The 21,417-nt window shown below is 66.8% G+C and overlaps 1 protein-coding gene across 5 annotated transcripts in view; it reads left to right on the top strand.

Annotated features, from left to right (window-relative positions):
• ADGRB1 (adhesion G protein-coupled receptor B1) overlaps window positions 1-21,163 on the top strand; it is a 78,126-nt gene extending 56,963 nt beyond the window's left edge. For 2 of the 5 annotated variants that reach the window (XM_060419942.1, XM_060419945.1), the window contains 12 exons: window positions 1,232-1,334; window positions 1,932-2,082; window positions 2,528-2,597; window positions 4,153-4,219; window positions 6,639-6,724; window positions 11,207-11,378; window positions 14,271-14,366; window positions 15,866-15,920; window positions 17,806-18,509; window positions 19,469-19,504; window positions 19,687-19,791; window positions 20,368-21,163. In XM_060419942.1, the coding sequence (XP_060275925.1) occupies window positions 1,232-1,334; window positions 1,932-2,082; window positions 2,528-2,597; window positions 4,153-4,219; window positions 6,639-6,724; window positions 11,207-11,378; window positions 14,271-14,366; window positions 15,866-15,920; window positions 17,806-18,509; window positions 19,469-19,504; window positions 19,687-19,791; window positions 20,368-20,565 (1,843 nt within the window). In that variant the 3' untranslated portion in view covers window positions 20,566-21,163. The remainder of the gene's footprint in view (window positions 1-1,231; window positions 1,335-1,931; window positions 2,083-2,527; window positions 2,598-4,152; window positions 4,220-6,638; window positions 6,725-11,206; window positions 11,379-14,270; window positions 14,367-15,865; window positions 15,921-17,805; window positions 18,510-19,468; window positions 19,505-19,686; window positions 19,792-20,367) is intronic. The other 3 variants (XM_060419944.1, XM_060419943.1, XM_027972819.3) reach the window with 3 other exon arrangements.
• Window positions 21,164-21,417: the final 254 nt, after the last annotated feature.

The raw sequence follows: 21,417 nt of genomic DNA, 5'->3' as shown, positions 1-21,417 counted from the left end.
TGCAGTTGCCTTACTCGTCCTCCCATCGGGGAGGTGGCACCCCCTGCAGGTAGGGGTGGAGCGGTGCAGACTGTCCCCAGGAAGGGGGACTGCGCCTCGTGCAGAGGTGGTCCCCAGGAAGGGGTGGCTGGGGCTGCCTTACCCCTTCTCCCATTGGGACAGCCGTGGGATGGGAGCCCAGAGCCGTCCTTCTCTCTCACCTTCCAAGTTGGGACCATCCATCACCTCTATCATCACCCCCAGCCATCCCGACTGCAGTCCCCTGGATGCTGGTGGGCAGCAGGGGGGTGTAGGGGCAGCCCACGGGGCCAGGCCTTCCTGCTCCTGCCCAGCCCCGTGCCCACAGGCCTCTCACAGAAGGCTCCCTGCTTATCCTCTGAGTGGGACCCACCCAGCTGAGCACCCTGTCCTGTGACTGCTAGGCCCCGAGACCCCGACTTCTGTGAATGTGGTTGTCATCACCTGGATGTGCCAGGCCACTTCCCGAGCCTGGGTTCACGTGTCCGGTGGGAGCCTCTGCTGGTCTCCTGCCCCAGGCCTCTAGCCCTCTCCACCATGGACCCCCATGCTCGGGTGCTGTCTGACTGGTGTTGGTCCCTTGGTCCCCAGGGGGTGGGACAGTGTGGGGGCGACCCCGTCCAGCCATCAGCAGCCCTGGGATGGGGGCGTGTGTGCACAGACTCCCTTCCCAGTGGGCCCCGAGAGCCAGGGGTTGGGATTGTGGGTCACTGAGGGTCAAGCCAAGGTTGCCCCACCCGCTCGGTCCAGCCCGATCCCCAGTGTGTCGGCTCCAAGGGCAGCATGACCGCAGCGGAGGCCCGCAATGAGGGGTCGATGCAGTCACAGGGTGGAGGGGGAGGGGAGTGCCTTCCTGCCCTGCCCCCACCCCATCCTGCCTGAGGGCGGAGACACCAGTGACCCTGAAATACCCGGCGCCCCTCCCAGCAGCCCCTCCTCGGATGTCTGCCCTGACTCCCTGTGGGCCTGCTTGGCCCCCTGGCCCAGACCCTCCCCCGCGACCACTGTGGTTTGCAAAGCATCTCTTTCCATGCGTGGGGTGGTCAGGACCCCCTGGCCCCTGCCGAGTCTGTGATGTGAGGAGCAGTGCGGGTGCGATGGAGGCCAGGGCCCTGCAGGGAGGAAGCGGCCCGGCTTCGTGGCCGCGGCGCCTAGCTCCTGAGGAGCTGAGGCCCTGCTGGGCATGGAGCACGCCACCCGCCCTTGCCCACAGGTACATCCGCTCAGAGCGCTCTGTCATCCTCATCAACTTCTGCCTGTCCATCATCTCCTCCAATGCGCTCATCCTCATCGGGCAGACCCAGACCCGCAACAAGGTGAGTGGCCTCCTCTGCGCCCCGGGCGGGGAGGTGGCTCTCAGCGGTGATGGGGAGGCTCCGCGGCAGGGCCCCGGGCCCTGGGGCACTTGAGGCAGGGGCAGAGCCCTGCAGACCTCTCACTATTCTGGCTTTGGCAGCCCTACCGCTCAGCCTGGAGGGGCTGTCACCTGGCCAGGAGTGGGGACTGGGTGACTAGAGTCTCCAGTGGGACTGATGCTCTGAGACGACCAGCTCAAGCTCCAGCATGCTGGCGCAGCGTCGGTCCCAGGCCCCCCAAGCCTGTCTGTGCCTTGTGGTGTGGTCTCAGAGTGGCCAGCTGATGAGCGAGTGGGCTCGGGCTGGGGCTCTTGGGTGGGCTCCCGCGACCTCTGAGGCATCTGCAAGTGGGTGGGGAAGCCAGGGAGAGGGGTGTCAGTCCCTGGCAGCTTGGGAGTGGGGTCAGGCAAGCACGACCCAGGGCCTCAGTGCGCACAGCCCGTCTCTGGCGGTGGAGCGGGTGGACCCTGGGTGGCGTCCTGCCTGGGGCCTCGACCAGGTTGCTGCGTGGGCACGGGGCCGGTGAGCCAGCGGCTGCCCACCCGCCCGCCCTCGCAGGCCGTGTGCACGCTGGTGGCCGCCTTCCTGCACTTCTTCTTCCTGTCCTCTTTCTGCTGGGTGTTGACCGAGGCCTGGCAGTCCTACATGGCCGTGACGGGCCGCCTGCGGAACCGCCTCGTCCGCAAGCGCTTCCTGTGCCTGGGCTGGGGTGAGTGCTGCAGGGCGGCGGGGTGCCCCCACCCGGCCCCCTCCTTGTCCCCCCTCTCTGCACCCTCATCCTCCTCCAGTGGCCCCTCCAGCCTCCACCTCCAGGGGGTCACCTGGCTCTGTCTGAGTGCCAGGTGAGGAATAACCTGGTGGTATGAGTATATCCCAGCCGACATCCAGGATAAACTTAGGACGGGAAGTGTTTCCTTCCTTACGTGAAGTCCAGAGGTGGCCGGGCACCCTGTTTTACTTGCTGGCCTGGCAGCCCTCGCCCGTTTCTGTGCATTCTCGTCCTTGTCCACCTCGTGTCCCCTCTCTCGTGCTCAGTGTCATTCTCTGTTCACGGGCTTCAGAGGCGCCTTGTCCCCTCCCCTCCCCCACCTGCAGAGCTGGGCCTTAGTCGGTAGGGGTCGGCCCGACACCTTTCCTTTCTGCTCTTCCCCTAGGGCTTCCTGCGCTGGTCGTGGCTATTTCTGTGGGATTTACCAAGGCCAGAGGGTACAGCACCATGAACTAGTGAGTTGGGGCGGGGTGGGACATGGTGGAGGCCGCACGGCTCCCCAGACCCTCCCACCACCCTGGAAGGTGAGGGCTGGCTGGGCACCCGTCTCAGAGCTGAGAATGCTGAGGCCTGGCGAGAGCAGGGGCCCTGGGAGCTGGAGGCCCGGGGGTAGCCCTCTGCCCCCTGTCCGCCGGCTCCTCCTGGCGGTGGGCAGGAGGCTCGAGAGAAACAGGCCCCGGGTGATAGGAGCCCCTGTGTCCTCAGCTGCTTAGCCTCTCAGAGCTTCTGTTCCTGTCTGCATGACAAAGGGTCCAGGTCTTCAGGAGTCTGTATGACCCCTGCGGCTTCCCTGGTGGCTCAGATGATAAAGAATCTGCCTGCAATGCAGGAGACCTGGGTTCGATCCCTGGGTTGGGAAGATCTCCTGGAGAAGGGCATGGCAACCCATTCCAGTATTCTTGGAGAATCCCATGGACAGGGGAGCCTGGTTGGCTACAGTCCATGGTTTGCAAAGAGTCGGACACGACTGAGCGACTCAGCACAGCACACGGCCCCTGGGGGCGGGGGGGCGGGGGAGGAACAGGGTGGAACGTGGCGGGGCTGTCTCATGGATGAAGTCACAGGCCTTGAAGGCTCAGCCGACCCAGGTCCAGGGGCCTTGAATGCCCAACCAGGATACCGTGTGGCTTCCTAGGGTGTGGGGCGAAGAACTGAGGCCTGGGAGGCCGTGGCTGTGGATGTGGGGAAGAAGAGGGCAGCGAGAGGCAGGAGGAGGGGCTGCACAGGCCAGGCTCCCTGGGGAGCCCAGGGGGCCGGGACGTGACCAGGCCCTGGAGCAGGCATCCCCTGCACTTGACTGAGCGGGGGGTGGGGGCTGTGAGTACCGGGAAGGACGCATGGACACTGACCCCAGAGCTGAGCGGAAGGAACACCAGTCTGCCCGGCTTGGGGACAGATCAGAGGTGGGATGTTGCAGTGGGGCTCTGAAGGATGAAGATGAGTGTTTGGCAGGTAGCATGGAAGCTCAGGGCAGGTGAAACAGAACACGGGGAAGGAAGAGCAGCCCTCCCTGGGCTCAGGGCTCCTGGGGCCCCCTGGCTGGTGTCCAGGAGACTCGGGGAAGTAGGTGCGGTGGCGAGGAGGGCTCAGGTCCTCCCGTGAGCAGGAGGCCTGATGCTGAGGCCTCGGGGCCTGCCTGGGTTGAGTGGGCAGGCGGAACTCCAGGCCAGGGGCCCAGCCTAACATTCCAGCATGATGCCAAGAGAAAGGGCCGGCACGTGAGGTTGGGGAGGGTCTGCAGGGCGAGGTGGGGAGCTCAGGCCTGGGGGAGAGTCGGGGGGGCGGGGGGCGGCACCCTCTGCTCTGGATCGATTCCACCCGTGAACTTCACCTGTCCGCCGCCTGGGGGCTCCCTCTAGTTGCGAAGCCAAAGAATTGATCACGCGCAGCATCACCGCTTGCTCCTGCCTCTTCTGGGCTTTGCACCTGCCCACCTGGAAGCTGGTGGTGCCCAGCCTGTGCCTGGGTGGGGTCATGTCTGGCCACTAACCAGCCTGCCTCCCTCCCCAGCTGCTGGCTCTCCCTGGAGGGGGGACTGCTCTACGCCTTCGTGGGACCGGCCGCGGCCGTCGTGCTGGTAGGGACCCCCGCCCCTCTGGCCCGGGCTGAGCCCCTCGCCTCCCCTCGGGCCGGGCCTCCAGTTGCGTCTGCTTCCCATCAGGGTCGCCCCAGTCAGCAGGGGCCGTGGGGCCCACAGAGCAGCAGGGGTGCAGAGGCTGGGCCAGCGGCCTCCTGTGTCTCTGGGTGCAGCTTGCCTGGTGGCTGTGCAGTGGCCGTGTACCTTCGGGAGGCCTGTGCGGGTTTGAGTGAGTGACCGTGAGAGGACGGTGAGCAGACGGATGGCCAGGCCAGCAGAGATGCGACCACACCAGGGTTTTTTTTCCTCGACCGGTCATTCTCTAGAGGAAGGAAACCCCTTCCCTTGCCCCCACGCCCCCCAGCACTTTCTGCAGTTCTCCTCCCATTTGGTGAGGATGGCAGTGCCCCGGGCACACAGGGGTACCGTTCCTAGGTCACCGGTCAGCAGGGAGAGGCTGGAGATCTGAGTCCGTCTTGCCCTCCTCTCCCGCCTGCCCCCAGGAAAGAGCATCGCTCTGCAGGGTCCTGCTCGCCGGGCTGGGCCTCACTGCCTCGTTATCAGACCTGAGCCAGGCTGAGGGCGCAGACTGGACTTGGAGAGGAAAGTGAGGCCCAGGGCACCCAGGGGAGGCTGAGCCTGCAAGGGACGGGAGATGGGGGAGCCAGCAGGCAGATGGAGTTGGTAGGCAGGATCCGTGGGCGGCCCCCAGGCCCCTGCCCCCAGCCCCAGCCAGCCTGCTCCTTTAGTCTGGAAGACCGGTAGGGAGGGAGGCTGCGTGCTCTGCATTTCAATGCCACTAGTCAGTGGGCTGGGCCTCCTGCAGGCCCGGGGAGAGGGGGTGTCAGAGGCAGGAGTCCCCCGCGTCCCTTCCCATAGTGCAAGGAGGGCAGGCGTGGTCCTGGTGTGCCCTGCTGTGGACTGCTGCCTGGGGCCCCTCCTGTAACACGGGCAGGTGGTTTGGTTGCTCACACGTGTCCGGCTCTTTGCGACCCCGTATGGACTGCAGCACGCCAGCCTTCCGTGTCCTTCACCATCTCCCGGAGTGTGCTCAAACTTACGTCCATTGATTGGTGATGCCACCCAACCATTTTATCTTTGGTTGTCCCCTTTTTCTCCTGCCTTCAGTCTTTCCCAGCCTGAGGGTCTTTTTCACATGTAACACAGGCACAGGCAGATAAAGGAGGACACAGAGCCGCTGCAGGCAGGGTGGCGGCCACTGGTGTCCTGCCCCCTACCCCGCCCCAAGCCACAGCAGAAAACGAGGTCACCCAGGAAAGCCGCTCTCAGCCAGAGGACGGGAGGCAGGGACAGGCCTGCCGCTGTGTGTGCGGCCATGAGCGCTTGGAGCTGAGGGGGTCCCAGGGAGTCAGCCTTCCCAGACCTCTGGGCCTAGGGTCATGGGTCCAGGGACCCCCGGAGTCCCAGGGTCTCTGAGACACAGGAGCCTGGCGAGGGGTCACGCAGTCTCTGCAGAGTGGAAGTCTGAGGGGAGGGCATTTCAGGGAGAGCGGAGACCAGGGCCCGGTGGCCGATGGGAACGCTGGGGACAGCCTGTCTCTGTCGTGGGTGGCAGTGTGAGCAGTAGCCCGAGACTCGCCTCGGCTCCAGAAGCACTTCCCGGAGCAGGCGCCCAGTGGTAGCAGGTTCAGGGAAGACTTGTGGGGTGGTGGTCCTGAGTTAAGGTTTCTGAAGGACTGCCCGGTGTGGAGAGCAATGTGGCTCCAGGCAGAGCCAGGATGGGGTATCCAGAGACGGCGTCAGGTCGGGCTCGAGCTGGGCGAGATCGTTCGTGGGACACACACGAGTTGCCAGGACTCTTAAGGATGGGGGCAGAGGGTGAGCCTGGGCGTGGCAGCAGCTGGACTGGTGGTCACCTGCAGGCCCTTCTGCGGTCTGCGCAGGACAGGTGCCCCGTGGGGCCTTACAGCCAGCCTGCTCACGTACTTGACCACTCTGGGCAGGGGCCGATTCGCTCCAACCCCAGCCTGACCTCTGGACTCCATCCCAGATGGAATCCTGGCTTCACAAACTGTTGTTGATCCCAGGACGGGTGGCAGTGGGCCTGGGGACCTGTCACAGGTTTGGGGGTCTGGCGGGACCACATGGTGTGGAGAACCCCCGCTAGGGACCGGGGCTCCAGGCTGTCCCCAGCATCCCCATCGGCCACCGGGCCCTGGTCTCCGCTGTCCCTGAAATGCCCTCCCCTCAGGATGACAGGGCAAAGGGACCAGAGTTTGGGTGGAGCTGGCAGCGCCCCCCTCCCCTTTGCATCCTCCCTGGAGGCTCTGCTTCCTCCCTAGAGCTCCTCTCCTCACCCGTGGGAGGCTGTGCGAAGCCCCGTGCTGCCTGGGCTTGGGGGGCCGGCCCCAGTGCCCCTGCAGGCACACCCCCAAATCCACTTTCTCCCGCCCTGCAGGTGAACATGGTCATTGGGATCCTGGTGTTCAACAAGCTTGTGTCCAAGGACGGCATCACGGACAAGAAGCTGAAGGAGCGGGCAGGGTAGGACTGGGCAGCCGCACCGCGACCCCCTTGAGTCAGGATGACCTAGAGCCCCCGCCCCCACCAAGCAGGTCGGGAAATGGAGGCACGGAGTCCCTGACAGAGCAGGGGCTTCACAGGTTTTCAGAGGCCGTGAAACCGACTGCTTCTCAAGACCCCAGGCCCACAGGGTGGAGGGCCGTGCGCCCAGCCTCTCCTCGCCCCTCTGTGGTCAGCTGGCCCTGAACTGGCGCAGCGCCCCATGTTTGCAATGCCTTCAGCACGGGGAGGGTGCGGGGCCAGGCGGGATGCTCTTTCTGCCTGGGGAGCCAGCCCCAAGAGGGCGGCGCCTGGACAGGTCCACGGCGCTTGGGTGGGCGGTGCCCAGGGGCTGCAGTGCCCAATCTGAACAGAGGCACATGAGGGTGGGGCGATGCTCCTCCAGCTGTGGGGGCCGGGAGCCGCCTGGGATCACGGACGGGGCCTGTCCCACCCCAACGCCAAGCCCTCTTCGCCTCACCTCTGCCCTGGCTGGTGTCTGTGCGGGGGTCCACGCCCCTCCCCACCCCCCCCCGTGCCAGTCCTGCCTGGTCTCCATCTCTCTGTCTCTCTCCCTCGCCTCGTCCAGCTCTTGGGTTCCCCGTGAACAGAGCTTCAGGAGCCCCTCCCATGGGCCCCTGGGGGGCTCTGTTCCTGTTAGAAGCCTGCCCTGGGGAAGGCGTGTGACCCTGGATGGCCCGCGGGGTCTGGGAGCTGGCCGGCCTGGCTGTGGGCCTGGGCCCTGCACTGCCTCGGCCTCTGCTCTGAGTCTGCGAAGCGGGGGCTGGCAGGCTTGTCCCAGAGCACAGCGTCAGCCACACGTGCTCCAGGAACGGCGGGTCGCACTGCTCGGGACATAGCACGGGCTCAGGGCGGCAGCAAGGCTGGGCCCGTCTGCCCCGTGGCGCTGTCCTCTTGGTCTCCTGCAGTGACTCGTGAGGCACGGTCTGCAGTCCTGCTCCCATCTCACAGCAGTGCAGACTGAAGCTGAGGTTGGGGTGGGGGCAGGGGGCAGGGGGCGGGGGGAGCAGGGCTGGAGTCAGGTCAGGCCGCCTGCCTCGTTCGGCCTTCCTCAGGTGCAGCAGTGCCAGGGCTCGAAAGCCCAGCTGGACTCGCCTGTGGGCCTGACCCCAGCACCCCGCATGCTTAGTGCTGGCCGGGGGGGGGGCGGGGAGGGTGCTGCCCAGGTAGCTCATAGGTGCCCCCCGGGACCATCGAGCAAATGAATCCCTCCCTCTCTGGCTGGGGCAGCGCCTGGTCCTGCCAGATGTGGGGGAGACTGTGGCCTTGTCCAGGTGGCCCACTTCTTGCTGTGAATGTGAGCGGCTCGCATCACGCTGTGCTGAACGTGGGTGTACACGGGCCCAGGCGGCCCTGCCCTGCGGTCAGCCGCACCCAGCCTCAGAGCCCGCGCTTGGCTCTCCCTGCCGCCTAGCAGGTCCAGGACCCCAGGTGGAAAGAGACCCAGGGACCCCTGACCCCCATCCTCACCCCTGCCCTGGAGCCTCGCCCCCCGCCGGACCCCATCCCCCTACCTGGGGAGGCTCGGGCTGGACGCCCTCTGGTTAGTTTTGGGGCTACACCCCTCCCGTTCCCCCTGCCTGTTTCCGCGAGAACAGTTTTGCTCTCGTTTCAGTCTGTTAATTTCACCTGCAGTCAGCTGCCCCAAGCCCCCCTCGGGCACCCCCCAAAATGTGCCAAGTGTGCAGCCCTCTCTGAGGCCAACGCCGCCTACGAAGCTGCCAGTCACACCATGTTAGTGCCGCCCCTCGCCCGCCTGCGGGCTCTGCGCCCCGCGGTCACATCTCGTTCGTGTTAACGCTTTCTCTGTCCTTCATGCCGTCTCTGCTGTCCCCTCTGGGCCTCAGCATCCCGCACCCCCCCCCACCCCCGGTCTCCTCACGCTGTGGTCCCGCAGTCCCTGCCCAGCCCGTCTTCTCCCTTCCATCCTCCGTGGCCTCAGGGAACCAGCCGGGCCCGAGGGCAGGGAGTCGGGCTGGGCCTCTGGCTGCGAGGGGTCACTGTGCTCCGTGTGAGTGTGGCGGAATGTGGCTGTGTTGGTCGAGAGTCGCAGTATCAGTTTGAGAGGCCGCCACACCTGTGGAGACTGGGTGTGTTGGGGCAGCTGGACTGTTCGCTGACCCCGGCTGCCTCCAGGGGCTGCGAGCAGAGCAAGGAAAGTGTAGCCTGGTGGATCAGATGACCCAGGAGCATCTGGTCGTCTGGTCCCCAGAGACAGAGGTCCCCGGGACCCTCCTGGGGGAGAGCCCGCTTGGCCTCCGGACACTTGGGGTGGAGACTCCGTGTCCTCTGGAGGGGACGGGCTGCTCCTCCGTGCTGGGGTCCACAGCCCGGACACCTGGGGCTCAGCTAAGCCCCTCTGTTGTTCCGCAGGCAGGCAGGCCCACGGGGTGGGGGACAGCCTCAGCTGTGACTCGGGCTGTGCTGAGAGGCTGTCCCCAGACCCCTGGGGGACGTACTGGGCAGGTCGCATGGGAGGTCAGTGGCAGTGGGCATGCCCAGACCCCTCCCCTGGGACATCTGACTTTCCCACGGGGGTGGCTACGCACCTGCCCCTCCGCCTGCCCAGCGGTCACGCCTGGACCTGCACGCCCCCGCCCCCGCCCCCAGCTGCAGGGCAGAAACGCTTCAGAAGCTGTAGAGGACAAACCGCAGGCATCGGAGTGATTTACGGGTCCCCAGGCCCCGGCCGTCTGCCAGCCGGCTGTCAGCGCCAGGCCTCGGGCCCGGGGGACAGTGACTCACGGCGGGATGAAGCGTTTCGGTGGGGTAGGCCCGAGCCCTCTTGCTCAGACCATGAGGGGGTGGCTGGGCCCGGGGTCCAGCTCAAGAGGGCCTGCTGTGGGAGAGAGGAGGCAGACTGCGGGGCTCTGCCCCCCCCGGGGAGAGACAGGCCCAGGCCGGGACAGGGCCCCGTCGTGGGCTCTGAGGCGCCAGGCCAAGGTGTGGGCACGCAGGCAGGTGCGTTGAGGGTACACAGCCTGCGGTGCAGGTCCCCGGCCCGGGGGATTCCGCCTGGCCCCCTTGTTCTCAGCGCCAGTAGTCTTGAGAGGCCTGTGAGGTGACGAGAGAGGCCAGGTCTAGCTCTGGAGGCCTGCCGTGCCCAGGGAATGTGCCCCAGGGTGGGGGCTGTCCCTGGGGTGGCCTTAGGGGCTCCCCTGGGAGGAGACACAGGGCTGACCCTGAAGTGGGGACCCAGGCCCTGGAGACGGCCAGGCAGGGTGGGGGGAGGACACGGAGACCCGGGGAGGCAGGTGTGGCTGGCTTGCCCTGTCCAGGTCAATGAGGGCAGTTTTCCCGTGGGTCTGGGCCCCTCACGGTGATCCGTTGCAGGGGTGGCGCAGCCTTGGGGGCGGATCTCACCATGCCGACTGGAGGCCCCGCCGGCTTGGGGCTCGGGGACCTAAGGGGACCCCAGCCTTTCTCCCACCAGCTCCCCCCGGTGGCTGCCCGCGGTCCTGCCCCACCTGCTCCTGGGGAAAGAGTCCCGCCAGAGCCCCTGCGGGCAGCCACGGGCCCAGGGGCAGAGCCCACCCTGGCTGCAGTCCTCGGGCCCGGCCGGCCTGAGAGTGGCCGTAGCGGCGGGGACAGGGCCTCAGGCAGGTTTCCTCACACTGCCCCCCGGGACCATGCTGGCGCGCTTTCTGTCCCCACACAGCCTGTTGGCTCACAGTGTCCCCACTGTGGGGACAAGGAGACAGCCCAGAGTAACCTCCCGTGTAGCTCATGGTGGTGCAGAGGGTGATGCCTGCCTCTGAGGTGCTCCTGGAGGACTTCCTGGAGGAACGGGCGAAGGCTTCGGAGCAGGGCAGAGCAGGGCCCACCAAGAGGGGGACGCGCCTGTCGTTTCTGTCCCTGTCTGTCCCGTCCCTTCCCCATACGGCCCTGTCTGTCTGTCGTCTGTCTCCTTTCCTCGCAGGTCTGCTCCTTCCCCTCCCTGAGGGGTCCTCTGGTCCCCTACCCCCGACCCCGCTGACCCCAACCCTGTCTCTCTGTGTGCTCAGAGGCCTGGCCAGACGCCTTCCCCTGCGGCCCTCCGGCAGTCCTGGCCCTGGGCCTCTGGCTCGGGCTGGACCAGACCCCTCCTCCCCCAGCTCACCCCTCCCTGCAGCATGCATGTCTCCCTCCTGGGGCCTCCGGGATGCTCAAGCACCTGCATCTTCCAGAGACCCGTCCCCCCAGCCCTCACTGCTGCCCAGCCACCTGGGACCCCCGTCCCGAGTCCCCAGCTGCCCTTCGAGCTCCCAGCTGGGGGTGTTGCTGGCAAAGTCGGCTCCCCAGGAGAGGAGGCAGCTGGGCTGGGTGGGGGCGGGTTTCTCCGGTTGGGGGAGAGGGCGTGGCGGGACCTGCCTGGGAAGGGAGGTGGGCCTGAGCCCTGGAAGGGAGGTGGCCCGGCCTGCCCCCGGGGCTCCAGGGCGGCCATGACGCCCACCGCGTCCGCAGGGCCTCGCTATGGAGCTCCTGCGTGGTGCTGCCGCTGCTGGCGCTGACCTGGATGTCCGCTGTGCTCGCCGTCACCGACCGCAGGTCCGCCCTCTTCCAGATCCTCTTCGCTGTCTTCGACTCGCTGGAGGGCTTCGTCATCGTGATGGTGCACTGTATCCTGCGGAGGGAGGTGGGCCGGCAGGCGGGCGGGCAGGGGGTGCCCTTCCTCCCCGGGCCTCGCAGTGGGCCAGGGGCCGCACTGCCCTCCAGCCTGGGGATGAGCAGTCAGCCTGGCACTGGGCACTGGGAAACCACCTCCCCGCGGCCAGAAGGTTCTGGAAGGAGGCAGGAAGTGGGGGAAGGGCAGCTTCCTGGGCCCTGACCCTTCCGAGAGGCTGGACTTGGGCCCAGCATGCAGCCAGGGTTCAGTCGACACACAGCTTCTCGTAGAGGGCGCTCCGGTGCCCTGTGCAGGCTCCAGCCGAGGCGGGGCTCGTACTTTGGGGCTGGTGGGGGCCCAGAGGCGGGAATGGCTCCCGGGGCAGCTGGGACTCCCGGCGTGGCATTTTCTGGGCTTCTCCGGAAGGTATAGGAGAAGGCTTTGACCGAACCCTGGCCCAACCGTCTCCTGGCTGGTAGCAACGACGGAGGGGACGTGTCCCTATCCTGGGGGGCGGGAGTGTGACACACCAGCATCAGACGTGGCTGCACTAGAGCCCACCCCAGGGTCTCGTGGAGGGCATTGAGCGCGCTGGGCAGCCCAGGAGGCCAGGCCGGAGTGTCCCTCGGTGCTGGGATGTCCTGAGACCCTGAGGGGTGATCTGTCTTCTGCCTGCCTGGCTGGCGCGGCCCACCCAGCCTCCCTGCCTAGGAGCTTCCCCTCTGGGCGTGGACGCCAGGGCTCTGCACAGCTGAAGATGGGGCCGCCCTGGCGGGGACAGCCAAGCCCACCCCCTGCCCTGCTCACACCTGGGGAAGACGGGAATGCCCCTCTCCAGGGGCTCCTGCTCCAGGAAAGACAGCAGGGCGAAGCCCTGACATTTCTGCCAAGGAAGTGGTGCCCCCACCACCTGCAGACGTCCAGTCGGTCCCGTGTGTCCGCTCTCTAGTCCTGAGGGCCCAGGGAGAGCCTCCCCCGAGACAGGCGGGGCCCGCCCATGCTGGAGCCAGAGACGGCCCAGGCGGAGGTGACCCTGTGGACCTACAGTGACGCCCTGCAGAGAGAACCTCGCTCCCCCAGCCCAGCACCCGCTTGGGCCTGGCCCCCCGCACATGCGCGTTAAGGAGCCTCGGGATGGCCCCCAGAGTAGCTCGTGCCCACTCACCTTGGACGGACTGAAGCTGCGGTGGCCTGGGCTCGTGGCCCTCAGCCGCCTCACCGTCTGCAAACCAAGAGGGGCAGCAACGACAGAGTGGCGTCCTAAGTCAGGAAGAGAGCCTGTGGGTGGCAGAGATGTTGAGTAGAGATGGAAGCGCTCGGAAGATGGAGGAGCCAAGGCTGTGTCCTGAGGGGTGGGGGCGGAAGTCAGAGGTGGATTCAGGTGACGGGCGTCCTGTGGAGGGCAGGCCGCGCCGAGGGTGGGCTCATGGGGGCTGGCATGGATTCGGCTGTCTGGAGCTCCGGGCCGCCCCTAGGGACATTAGACGGTGGGCTCGGAAGCCCCTACGTGCGCCTGCAGGGCTGGGCCGGAGGACCCATGGGCCGGCCTCCCCCACCCTCAGTGAGCTCCAGGGACCCATGGGAGGGGCCCGGCCACCTGAGCCCGCTCAGCTGTGCTGGGGAGGACGGGCAAGGAGGGGCACTCAGACGCCGGCCCCGTGGGCACAGGATGTCCTGACGGGCACAAGCAGGGTCCCGGCCAGCGCCCGTGGAGTCGGTCGCGGCGCGAGGACACGAGACATGGGGAGCCCCCGGCCGTCCGTGCCAGGGGACAGCGTGTCCTCCGCACCCTCGAGTCCGCCGCCTCTGGGGCCAGGCCTGCCCCGCTGGGCATGCAGCAGGGCCGAGCGGATGTTTGTTGGCCGGTCAGCGAGCATGAGAATGGGAGTGTGCTCCGAATGTCTACGGCCCTGGGGCCAGCAAGCCCCTGACCGGCCGGGTGGCCATGCGCACTGGGCTCTCCCAGCCCTCACAGCAGCACAGGCTCGGTGGCCGGGGTCACTGGGCACAGGTTCTTGGGTGTGTGCTGGGTCGGTGTCTGGAAGTCCTCCTCCCAGCTCTCCCCACCGTAACTCAGGACTCCTCCTCCAGGCAGCCTTCTGTCAGTAGCCCACCCCACTTTCTGTGCTTTAGCTTCCTGCACCTTCATTTATTCCCTGTGCCCCCGCTTGTGGCCTCTGAAGTGTCAGCGCCCTGAGGACGGGCGCTCTGCTCACTGCTGTCCCCGCGCCTGGTGCTGTCTGCAGCAGGCGGAGGTGGCAGCCACGGCTCCCACTCGCACAGACCAGCAGCGTCCGTGGCTAACTGGGTCTCCTCCTCCTCTGGCTGCTTCCTGCTCCCCAGCTCCCTGCCACCTGCTCCCTGGCCTCTCGCTCGCAGCCACCCTCTCTCTCCTCTCTGAAGAGCCCGAGGCCGTAATGGCTCACCCCTTCCACGGAGCGCTCTGTTCTTGGTGATGAGGGAACGAGGGCCTGACCCCAGCTAGCCCCAGACATTCAGGGATGTGCCGGCCACAGTGACTCAGGACACATCTGGACACCAGCTGACTCAGGCCGGCAGTGGTGGGCTCTTACCCACAGATTCCGGCCAGGAGAGCTTGCGGCGTGTTCTCAGGGGCCCAGAGCGCCGTGTTTTTTGAGTTTTCACCCCAAGACGGGCATAGAGGAGATCTCAGAGGTCAGAGCAGAGGCCAGGCCCTGGCCGGCTGCTGTTGAAGCTGCTCCACACTCCGTGTCCCACTCTGGCACACAGACAAGCGGGTGCCCATGTGAGCGCCCCCACCAACTCCCGCTGTGGCACGTGTGTCCGTGTGGCCCGCGATAGGCCCACCCCTCACCAAGATCCTGCCTGCTAGACTCGAACCCACCTTCCCGGCGCTGGGGGCGTAGCTGGCCGTTGACTGCCTCTGCTCTCCATCCGCAGGTCCAGGACGCTGTGAAGTGCCGCGTGGTGGACCGCCAGGAGGAGGGCAACGGGGACTCGGGGGGCTCCTTCCAGAACGGCCACGCCCAGCTCATGGTAGGGTTCGGGGCCGGAACACAGACAGCCCCTGCTCGGCCCCAGCAGCCCGATAGGAGGACCTCCGAGCCCAGTTTGAGGCTGGGGTCTCGCCGAGGTGAAACCCGCAGTCCGGGGGCATGGCCAGGGTCAAGGGATGAGGGAGCTGGGCGGGGCCGGTGTCTGCCCCGGGCTCATCCTCTGGTGCCAGCCACGCCCTCTGTCCGCACACCTTCCGCGCCCCTGCCGCCTGCCCCGCCGTGAGCTTGTGCTCACACGTCCCCTGAGGGCCTGACTCCTTGCTCTCTCGTGTCACACGCACGGTGCGGTCTCGGGCACCGCACACCCCTGCCTACCCCTGCTGCCCACTTTGCAGCCGTCACCTCTTCCAGGGAGCCTTCCCTGAGCCCCACCAAGCCGCCTGTTCAGACCCTGGTAACGTCCTGGGTGAATTCTCCACGTTGTCATTTGGTGCCTGCTGCCCGCTGGGTGCCCCCAGCAGGTGGGAAGTGCTCGTTCAGTCTTCGGGGTGCCGGCCGCCTCACAGGCAGGGCCTTGGCAGAAGCTAGCGGCCGGGCTCAGGGAGGCGTTTTCAAGGGTGAGGCAGGAGCCCAAGGTGGGCTGAAGCCAGGTCCCGGATCCCCTGACACTTCTCCTGGCCTCTGACCTCTGGGCAAAGACCCTGATCTTTCTGACAACTTGGCCTCCGCATTTGCCAGGAAGGAGCTTCCAGTCTTAACTAAGGGCCCTGCTATCCCCTGGGGCCCCAAGGCCTGGGAGAATGCCACTGCCCTGCCTGGGTGGCCCGAGCCGGGTTCCCCAACTGGGGAGCTCCCTGGGGGCGGGGCGGGGACCACCCACCTCTGCCTCTCCCACCTCCTAGCCTGGGGTGGAGGGGTGCGGCATGCGGGGCAAGTGCTGCTGCAGGAGCAGCGAGTCCCACCCTGGCGTGAACGCCTGTGCCCTGACCCCACCGTGCCTGTTCCGGGCCGGCTGGTCTCCACTTCCTCGTCCAGACGGCTGTGGTGGGGGCCATAGGGGTGATGGGGGTAGGCCCCTTCCTGACACACGAGTGGGTGGGCAGCAGGGGTTCTGCTATGGGACCCTCCGTGTGTCCCATCCCTCTGGACAGACCGGAGGCCCAGGGCGTGATCGAGCTGTTCCTAATCACAGACGCCCAGAAAGGGAGAGTGCTCACATGTGCGGGGGGTTCGCACACAGGCGCGCGGGCACACAGCTGCACACACGTGGGCCCGCAGGGGCATGCAGGCTCGCTCTGTGTCAGCGCATCAGCCATGGGCACCCTGGAGCCTGTGGACACCCTTGGCCCTCTGGAGCTTGCACACACGTGCACACGCACAGCATCACACACGCCACTCTGAGGTGTGGCTGCAGCTCTGGGGCGGCCCTCCTTCCTGGCCTGCGGGCAGCGTGGCACCGGGGCAGCAGCCCAGCCCAGCCCTGCCGTGCCCTGCCGTGCCCACCCTCAGGCCCTCACTCTGCCCATCTCTGTCTTGTAGACCGACTTTGAGAAGGACGTGGATCTGGCCTGTAGATCAGGTGAGCGCCTGACAGGTGAGAGCGACAGGTGGGCCTGGCCTGGGCCCACTGTTTCTTCTTTTCTCCGTGCGTGTGTCTGCTGTCTGTCCTCATCTCACAACCACCAACCATCTCCAGGCCCCCATCCCCTGGCCACTCCCCCAAGGCTGCCCGCAGGGTCCCGGGGGCCGAAGCGGCAGGCTCAGAGAGCCGTCCTGAGGCTCAGGCCCAGCAGGGGAGGGGCGTCCGCGCTCGGGGAGCCCTCAGCACTAGAGAGCACCTTCTGGGGCTCCCCCGACCCCAGCCTGGCCCGCTCCTCGCCCTCTGCGTGCCCCCATCCTCAGCCCTCTGTCCCTCCTGTGGGGCAATGTGGCCGAGCCAGCTCTGTGAGGCGCAGAGTGGCTCACGCTCCTGCCCCCTCACAGGCCTCCCTTCTGTGTTGCTTTCATTCCTTCACTGTTAGCCTATCCACAGAGGCGAGGCTGGCTGAGCTTCCAGGTTAGTGGGACATCACTGGGAGCAGTGAGCCTTAGGCAGGTGATGAGCTTCCAGGAGGCAAGTGCAAAAACAGAATCGTTTGCCCAATGAAAGGAAGCTGTCCAGGTGTTGTGGTATTGTGAGCCAGGTGTCAGGGCCTCACGGGACCAGCTGGTTCTGTCCTCTCTGACCCATCAGATGTCTGGGAGCATCTTTTCTAGAGATGGCCTTGGGGAGGGGCGGGGCCAGGCCTGGGTGGGCGGGGCCAGGCCTGGGTGGGCGGGGCCAGGTGCTGCCAGAAGGACACCAGGACGGCTTCCTGGAGGAGGTGACCTCTGGCTTGGTTCCTGCTCCATTTTCGTCTCATGTGCCAACCTCCCTGAAAGGTGACCCCAAGAGTTGAGAGCATTTGGGGTCTTGGGTCTGTGAGCGTCCAGTTTGTTTGTCATTGGTAATCTGGCCCAGCCTGGCCTGTTTCCTCGAGAAGAGCCAGTGGCCAGGGGACAGGGGCCCACCCAGGCCGGCACAGGGCAGATGGGGGCCCCAGCGAGTGCCCAGGAGGCCTGCAGGGAATCTGCGCGGGGGAGGCCCACGGGGCTAGACCCAGGCTCCAGGGGGACAGCCAGAGGGTAGGGACACGCACGGGAGAAGCAGGGGGCCTTTCCCGACCATGAACCTGAGACAAGTGGCAGGGAGCAGGTTTGGCAGGGAAGTTGGTAGGTTGGTTGGGCCACGAGGACCAGGGGCAGAGCAGAACTGCAGACTGGGTGTTGGTGTTGGCGCTTAGGGGGTGGAGAACAGAAGGGGCCTGGGACCCTGGCTGCTGGGGAGGACAAAGAGGAGGACCAAGGTGGGCCAGTGCCCACTGGTCTGGGCGGCTTAGAGGAGGAGGAAGCAGGAAGCAGCTGACAAGCCAGGGTGTGACATAGGCGTCTGTCCACCACCAGTGCCGGTGTCGGGGGGCAGGGGGTGGGGTGCTACCTTCAGAGCAGGTTTCCCTAGGGCTGGGCCTCAGTGGGCTGTGGGCAGCGCTGCCATCGCTTTGCATTTTCCGTGGGCTGGTGGAGGCCGAGCTGACTGGCAGGGACGAGGCAGGTGGTGGGGACGCTGTGGCCCAGATCGGGTGGAGGTCAAGGCAGCCTGGTCCTGCAGCTGCACAGCAGAGAGGCCGGTGTGCGGTCCCACCCGCAGGGGGCCTGTGTGCCACACCGCCAGGCAGCACAGGCTGCCCCCACGCGCCCGCCAGCTGCTGTGGGTGGTGGTCTTCTGTGCTCTGCGGGGAGGTGTCCCTGCGTCCCAGCCTCCACCGAAGGCACACGGGCGCGTGAGCTGCTGCAGCACCAAACACAAGGCCGGCAAGTGCCCAGATCAGTCAGCAGCTGAGACCCGGGGGGCCTGGTGCCACCCTCCTCGGCCACCCTGACCCCCTTGTCTGTCCCCACAGTGCTAAACAAGGACATCGCAGCTTGCCGCACGGCCACCATCACGGGCACGCTCAAACGGCCGTCGCTGCCAGAGGAGGAGAAGCTGAAGCTGGCCCACGCCAAGGCGCCCTCCAACTTCAACAGCCTGCCGGCCAATGTGTCCAAGCTGCACCTGCACGGCTCGCCCCGCTGCCCCGGCGGGCCCCTGCCCGACTTCCCCAACCACTCGCTGACCCTCAAGAAGGACAGGGTGCCCAAGTCGTCATTCGTCGGCGACGGGGACATCTTCAAGAAGCTGGACTCGGAGCTGAGCCGGGCCCAAGAGAAAGCCCTGGACACAAGCTACGTGATCCTGCCCACGGCCACGGCCACGCTGCGGCCCAAGCCCCCGGAGGAGCCCAAGTACAGCATCCACATTGACCAGATGCCCCAGACCCGCCTCATCCACCTCAGCATGGCGCCTGACGCGGGGCTTCCGGCCCGCAGCCCGCCCTCCCGCCAGCCCCCCAGCAGTGGGCCCCCAGATCCACCCCCAACCCAGCCCCCACCACCCCCACCCCCGCCGCCCCCACCACCCCAGCAGCCCCTGCCCCCGCCGCCCCCCCTGGAGCCGGCACCCCCCAGCCTGGGGGAGCCCGGGGAGCCCGCTGCCCACCAGGGGCCCAGCACGGGGCCCGGGACGAAGACGGAGAATGTCTCCACACTGTCCGTGAGCTCCCTGGAGGTAAGGGGGTCCCGGGAGCTGTTCCCAGGACAAGGGGATCGTAGTGGGAAAGGCACAGGTGTGTCGGCCCTGTGGGTTTAGGCGACGGCTCAGCTGGGGGTGCGGGGCGTCCAGGTGGGGTGGCAGCCAGCCTCAGGGAGCCCAGGCCTGGAAGGCCAGGAGGCCAGCGTCTCCTCTGTGGGAATGGGCCCCATTGGCAGGATGGGAACCTGAGGCCTGGGCTGGGGCGAGCTTGCCTCCCCCTGGCCCGCCTGGCGTGTGTCAGGGCCCTGCCTGGGGAGGTCAGCATCTGCCTCCCTCCAGCCCTGCTCCCGGGACCTGCCGGGCCCACATGGCCCTGTCTGTGCCAAAGACACAACTAGTCAGGTGGTTGCCCTCGATGGTGGTCTCGCTGATTGCATAGGGCTCAGGAGCCCTCAGCCTGGACACAGTCCAGCCCCTTCGTGGTTGAGCAGCACGCCCCCCCTTAGGCCAGCCTGAGACCTGGAGGTGACCCCCAAGCCCTGCTCAGCCTGTAGGACAAAGGCTCAGGGTTGCGGGGGAGCCAGCCAGGCCCAGCACCCTCGGGGAGCCCCACCCTCTGCAGTCCGGGCTCCCGCCTCCTGGTGCGTGCCTTGGATGATTCAGCCCCGGGGTTCCAGTTGTGTGGCCGGCCAGAAGTGCTACGACCCTGTGTCGCAGTCTCCTTGTCCCTGGGAGCGTGTCCTGGGCTGCCTGAACTGGACATCCTTGCCCAGCCCTGGTTGCCAGGTGTCTCCAGGCAGAGTAGCCTCTAAGGGCCCGGGATACTGAGAGCCATAGCTTCAGTGCACTTGGAGGTGTGTCCGCTGGGGCTCGGCTGGGAACAAGGGTGGGCCGGGGCAGGGTGTCCCTGGCCTCCCTCACCCTCTGGCAGGAGCTCCTGTTTAGGGGATCTGAGGGTATGCTCACCAGTATACACCAACCCCTTCTCCCCACAGCGGCGGAAATCACGGTATGCGGAACTGGACTTTGAGGTGGGTCCTGGTGTACCCTGTCCCACTCACCCGGCCCAGGCCTTACAGCAGGTGGGGAGGGGCTGGGGAGAAGGACTGCCCCCTCCCCCCCATCGGGCGCCCAGTCCCCAGGAGCCTGCTCAGGCGGGGCCAGGGCAGCCCCTTTCCTGGCTCAGGGCTCGCTGCCTCCCTGCCCCCTGCAGAAAATCATGCACACACGGAAGCGGCACCAGGACATGTTCCAGGACCTGAACCGGAAGTTACAGCACACAGAGAAGGACAAGGATGTGCTGGGCCCAGACAGCAAGGTCTGGAGGACGGGGGCTGGGGGGGGCTTTGGGGGACGGAGCCGAGAGTGGGGCAGGGGCGTGGGCCGGGCGTGGACGGGGCTATGAGCCCTTAGGTAAGCCCTTATCTTCTTCGTCTGGTCCTACTTCATTCATTCATTCAGCCTTTCCCCAGGATTGGCGTGGCCCAGCTCTTGCTAGACCCTGGAGGGACAGGGCGGGTGGATGGGTCTGTTCGGGGGCCGGCTGGAAGGGTAGACAGCATGCCGGGCTGACCCTATCCTGGGCGAGCCTGGACAAGGCTGCCCCCCAGTGCCAGGCAGCAGCCAAGGGAGGGGTCGTGAGTGGGCAGGGGCCTCCGACTGTCCTTCCTGGCAAGCCACTCCCACACCCTTTACTCAGTGGTAGGGGTCGCCGCCCTTGTGCGGTCGGGAAAGGCTCTGCTCCCAGGCTCCCCGCTCCGTGCTTGGGTCTCCCTGCCTCCCGCACCCTCCGGCCCGGCCCCTTCCTCATGGCTTGCCTCCTCTTCTCCACTCCCTGTCTGCTCTGCGTCCCTCCGACTGGGCCCCCACCCGTCCACTGCCCACCGGCCAGCAGCTAGAAAAGCAGCAGACACCCAACAAGCGGCCCTGGGAGAGCCTCCGGAAAGCGCACGGGCCGCCCGCCTGGGTGAAGAAGGAGCTGGAGCCGCTCCCACCGTCCCCGCTGGAGCTGCGGAGCGTGGAGTGGGAGAAGTCGGGCGCCACCATCCCGCTGGTGGGCCAGGACATCATTGACCTCCAGACCGAGGTCTGAGCGGGCGGGCGGCGGCCACGCACCGGGCCACGGACGAGGGACGCTGCTCTGCCCGCTCCTGCCGCAGGACGGGCACAGACACGCTCGTGGGCAGCGGGCGAGGCCCGCGCCCCGGCCTCAGGGCGCTCGGACGGCGGCCAGGCAGAGGCCCGCAGTGCTGGGACCAGAGCCAGACGGGACAGGAGACAGCGGCCCCCGTGGGCACAGGGCTCCAGAGGCCGAAGGTGCCTCAGACTCTGCCCTCCTCGGGCCCAGCCCTGGTGGACGGGCAGACAGCCGCGGACAACGGCCAGGCCGGGCGTGGCCAGCGTCCCCAGGGATGCCCGCCTGAGCTGCTGCAGCAGAGGACCAGCCTGCTTGGCCCGGCCAGCCTGGCACCGTTTTTTAGACACCCCCACCCCTCGGAAGCAGCCAGCCCCCCTCCCACAACCCCTTCCAGGGCCTGGGTGCCCCTCCCCAGGCCCAGGCGGAGAGCACAGCCCTCTCCCCTACGCCACCCAGGGCCAGGAGCAGAAGCCCACTCCGGGAAGAAACAGGGGTGGGGAATCTATTTTTTCTCTCCTTTTCTTTTCTTCAATAAAAAGAATTAAAAACCCAAGTTCTCTCTGCGTGTCTCTCCTCTGTGCAGCACACACACCGGGACCCTGGTGGGCTGGCAGTGGTCTTTGCCGACCTCGGTGGCCCTCCACCTGGGCGGGGAGGGCTGGGGAGGCCTGGGGGCTCGCACCCACCTGCTTCTCAGCCTGAGCTCTGAAAGGCTGGCTGAGCGAGTGGACACTGCGGGTCCCACCTTTCTCCTGTGCTTCCAGCAGGGGGCAGCCTGAGCCTCCACAGGGAGCTGGCAGGACACAT

The sequence above is a fragment of the Ovis aries genome, chromosome 9 (assembly GCF_016772045.2).
Source record: "Ovis aries strain OAR_USU_Benz2616 breed Rambouillet chromosome 9, ARS-UI_Ramb_v3.0, whole genome shotgun sequence".
NCBI classification, from domain to species: domain Eukaryota; kingdom Metazoa; phylum Chordata; class Mammalia; order Artiodactyla; family Bovidae; genus Ovis; species Ovis aries.
The sequence above is the reverse complement of the archived record's forward strand: the minus strand, read 5'-3'. Positions and strand labels throughout refer to the sequence as shown.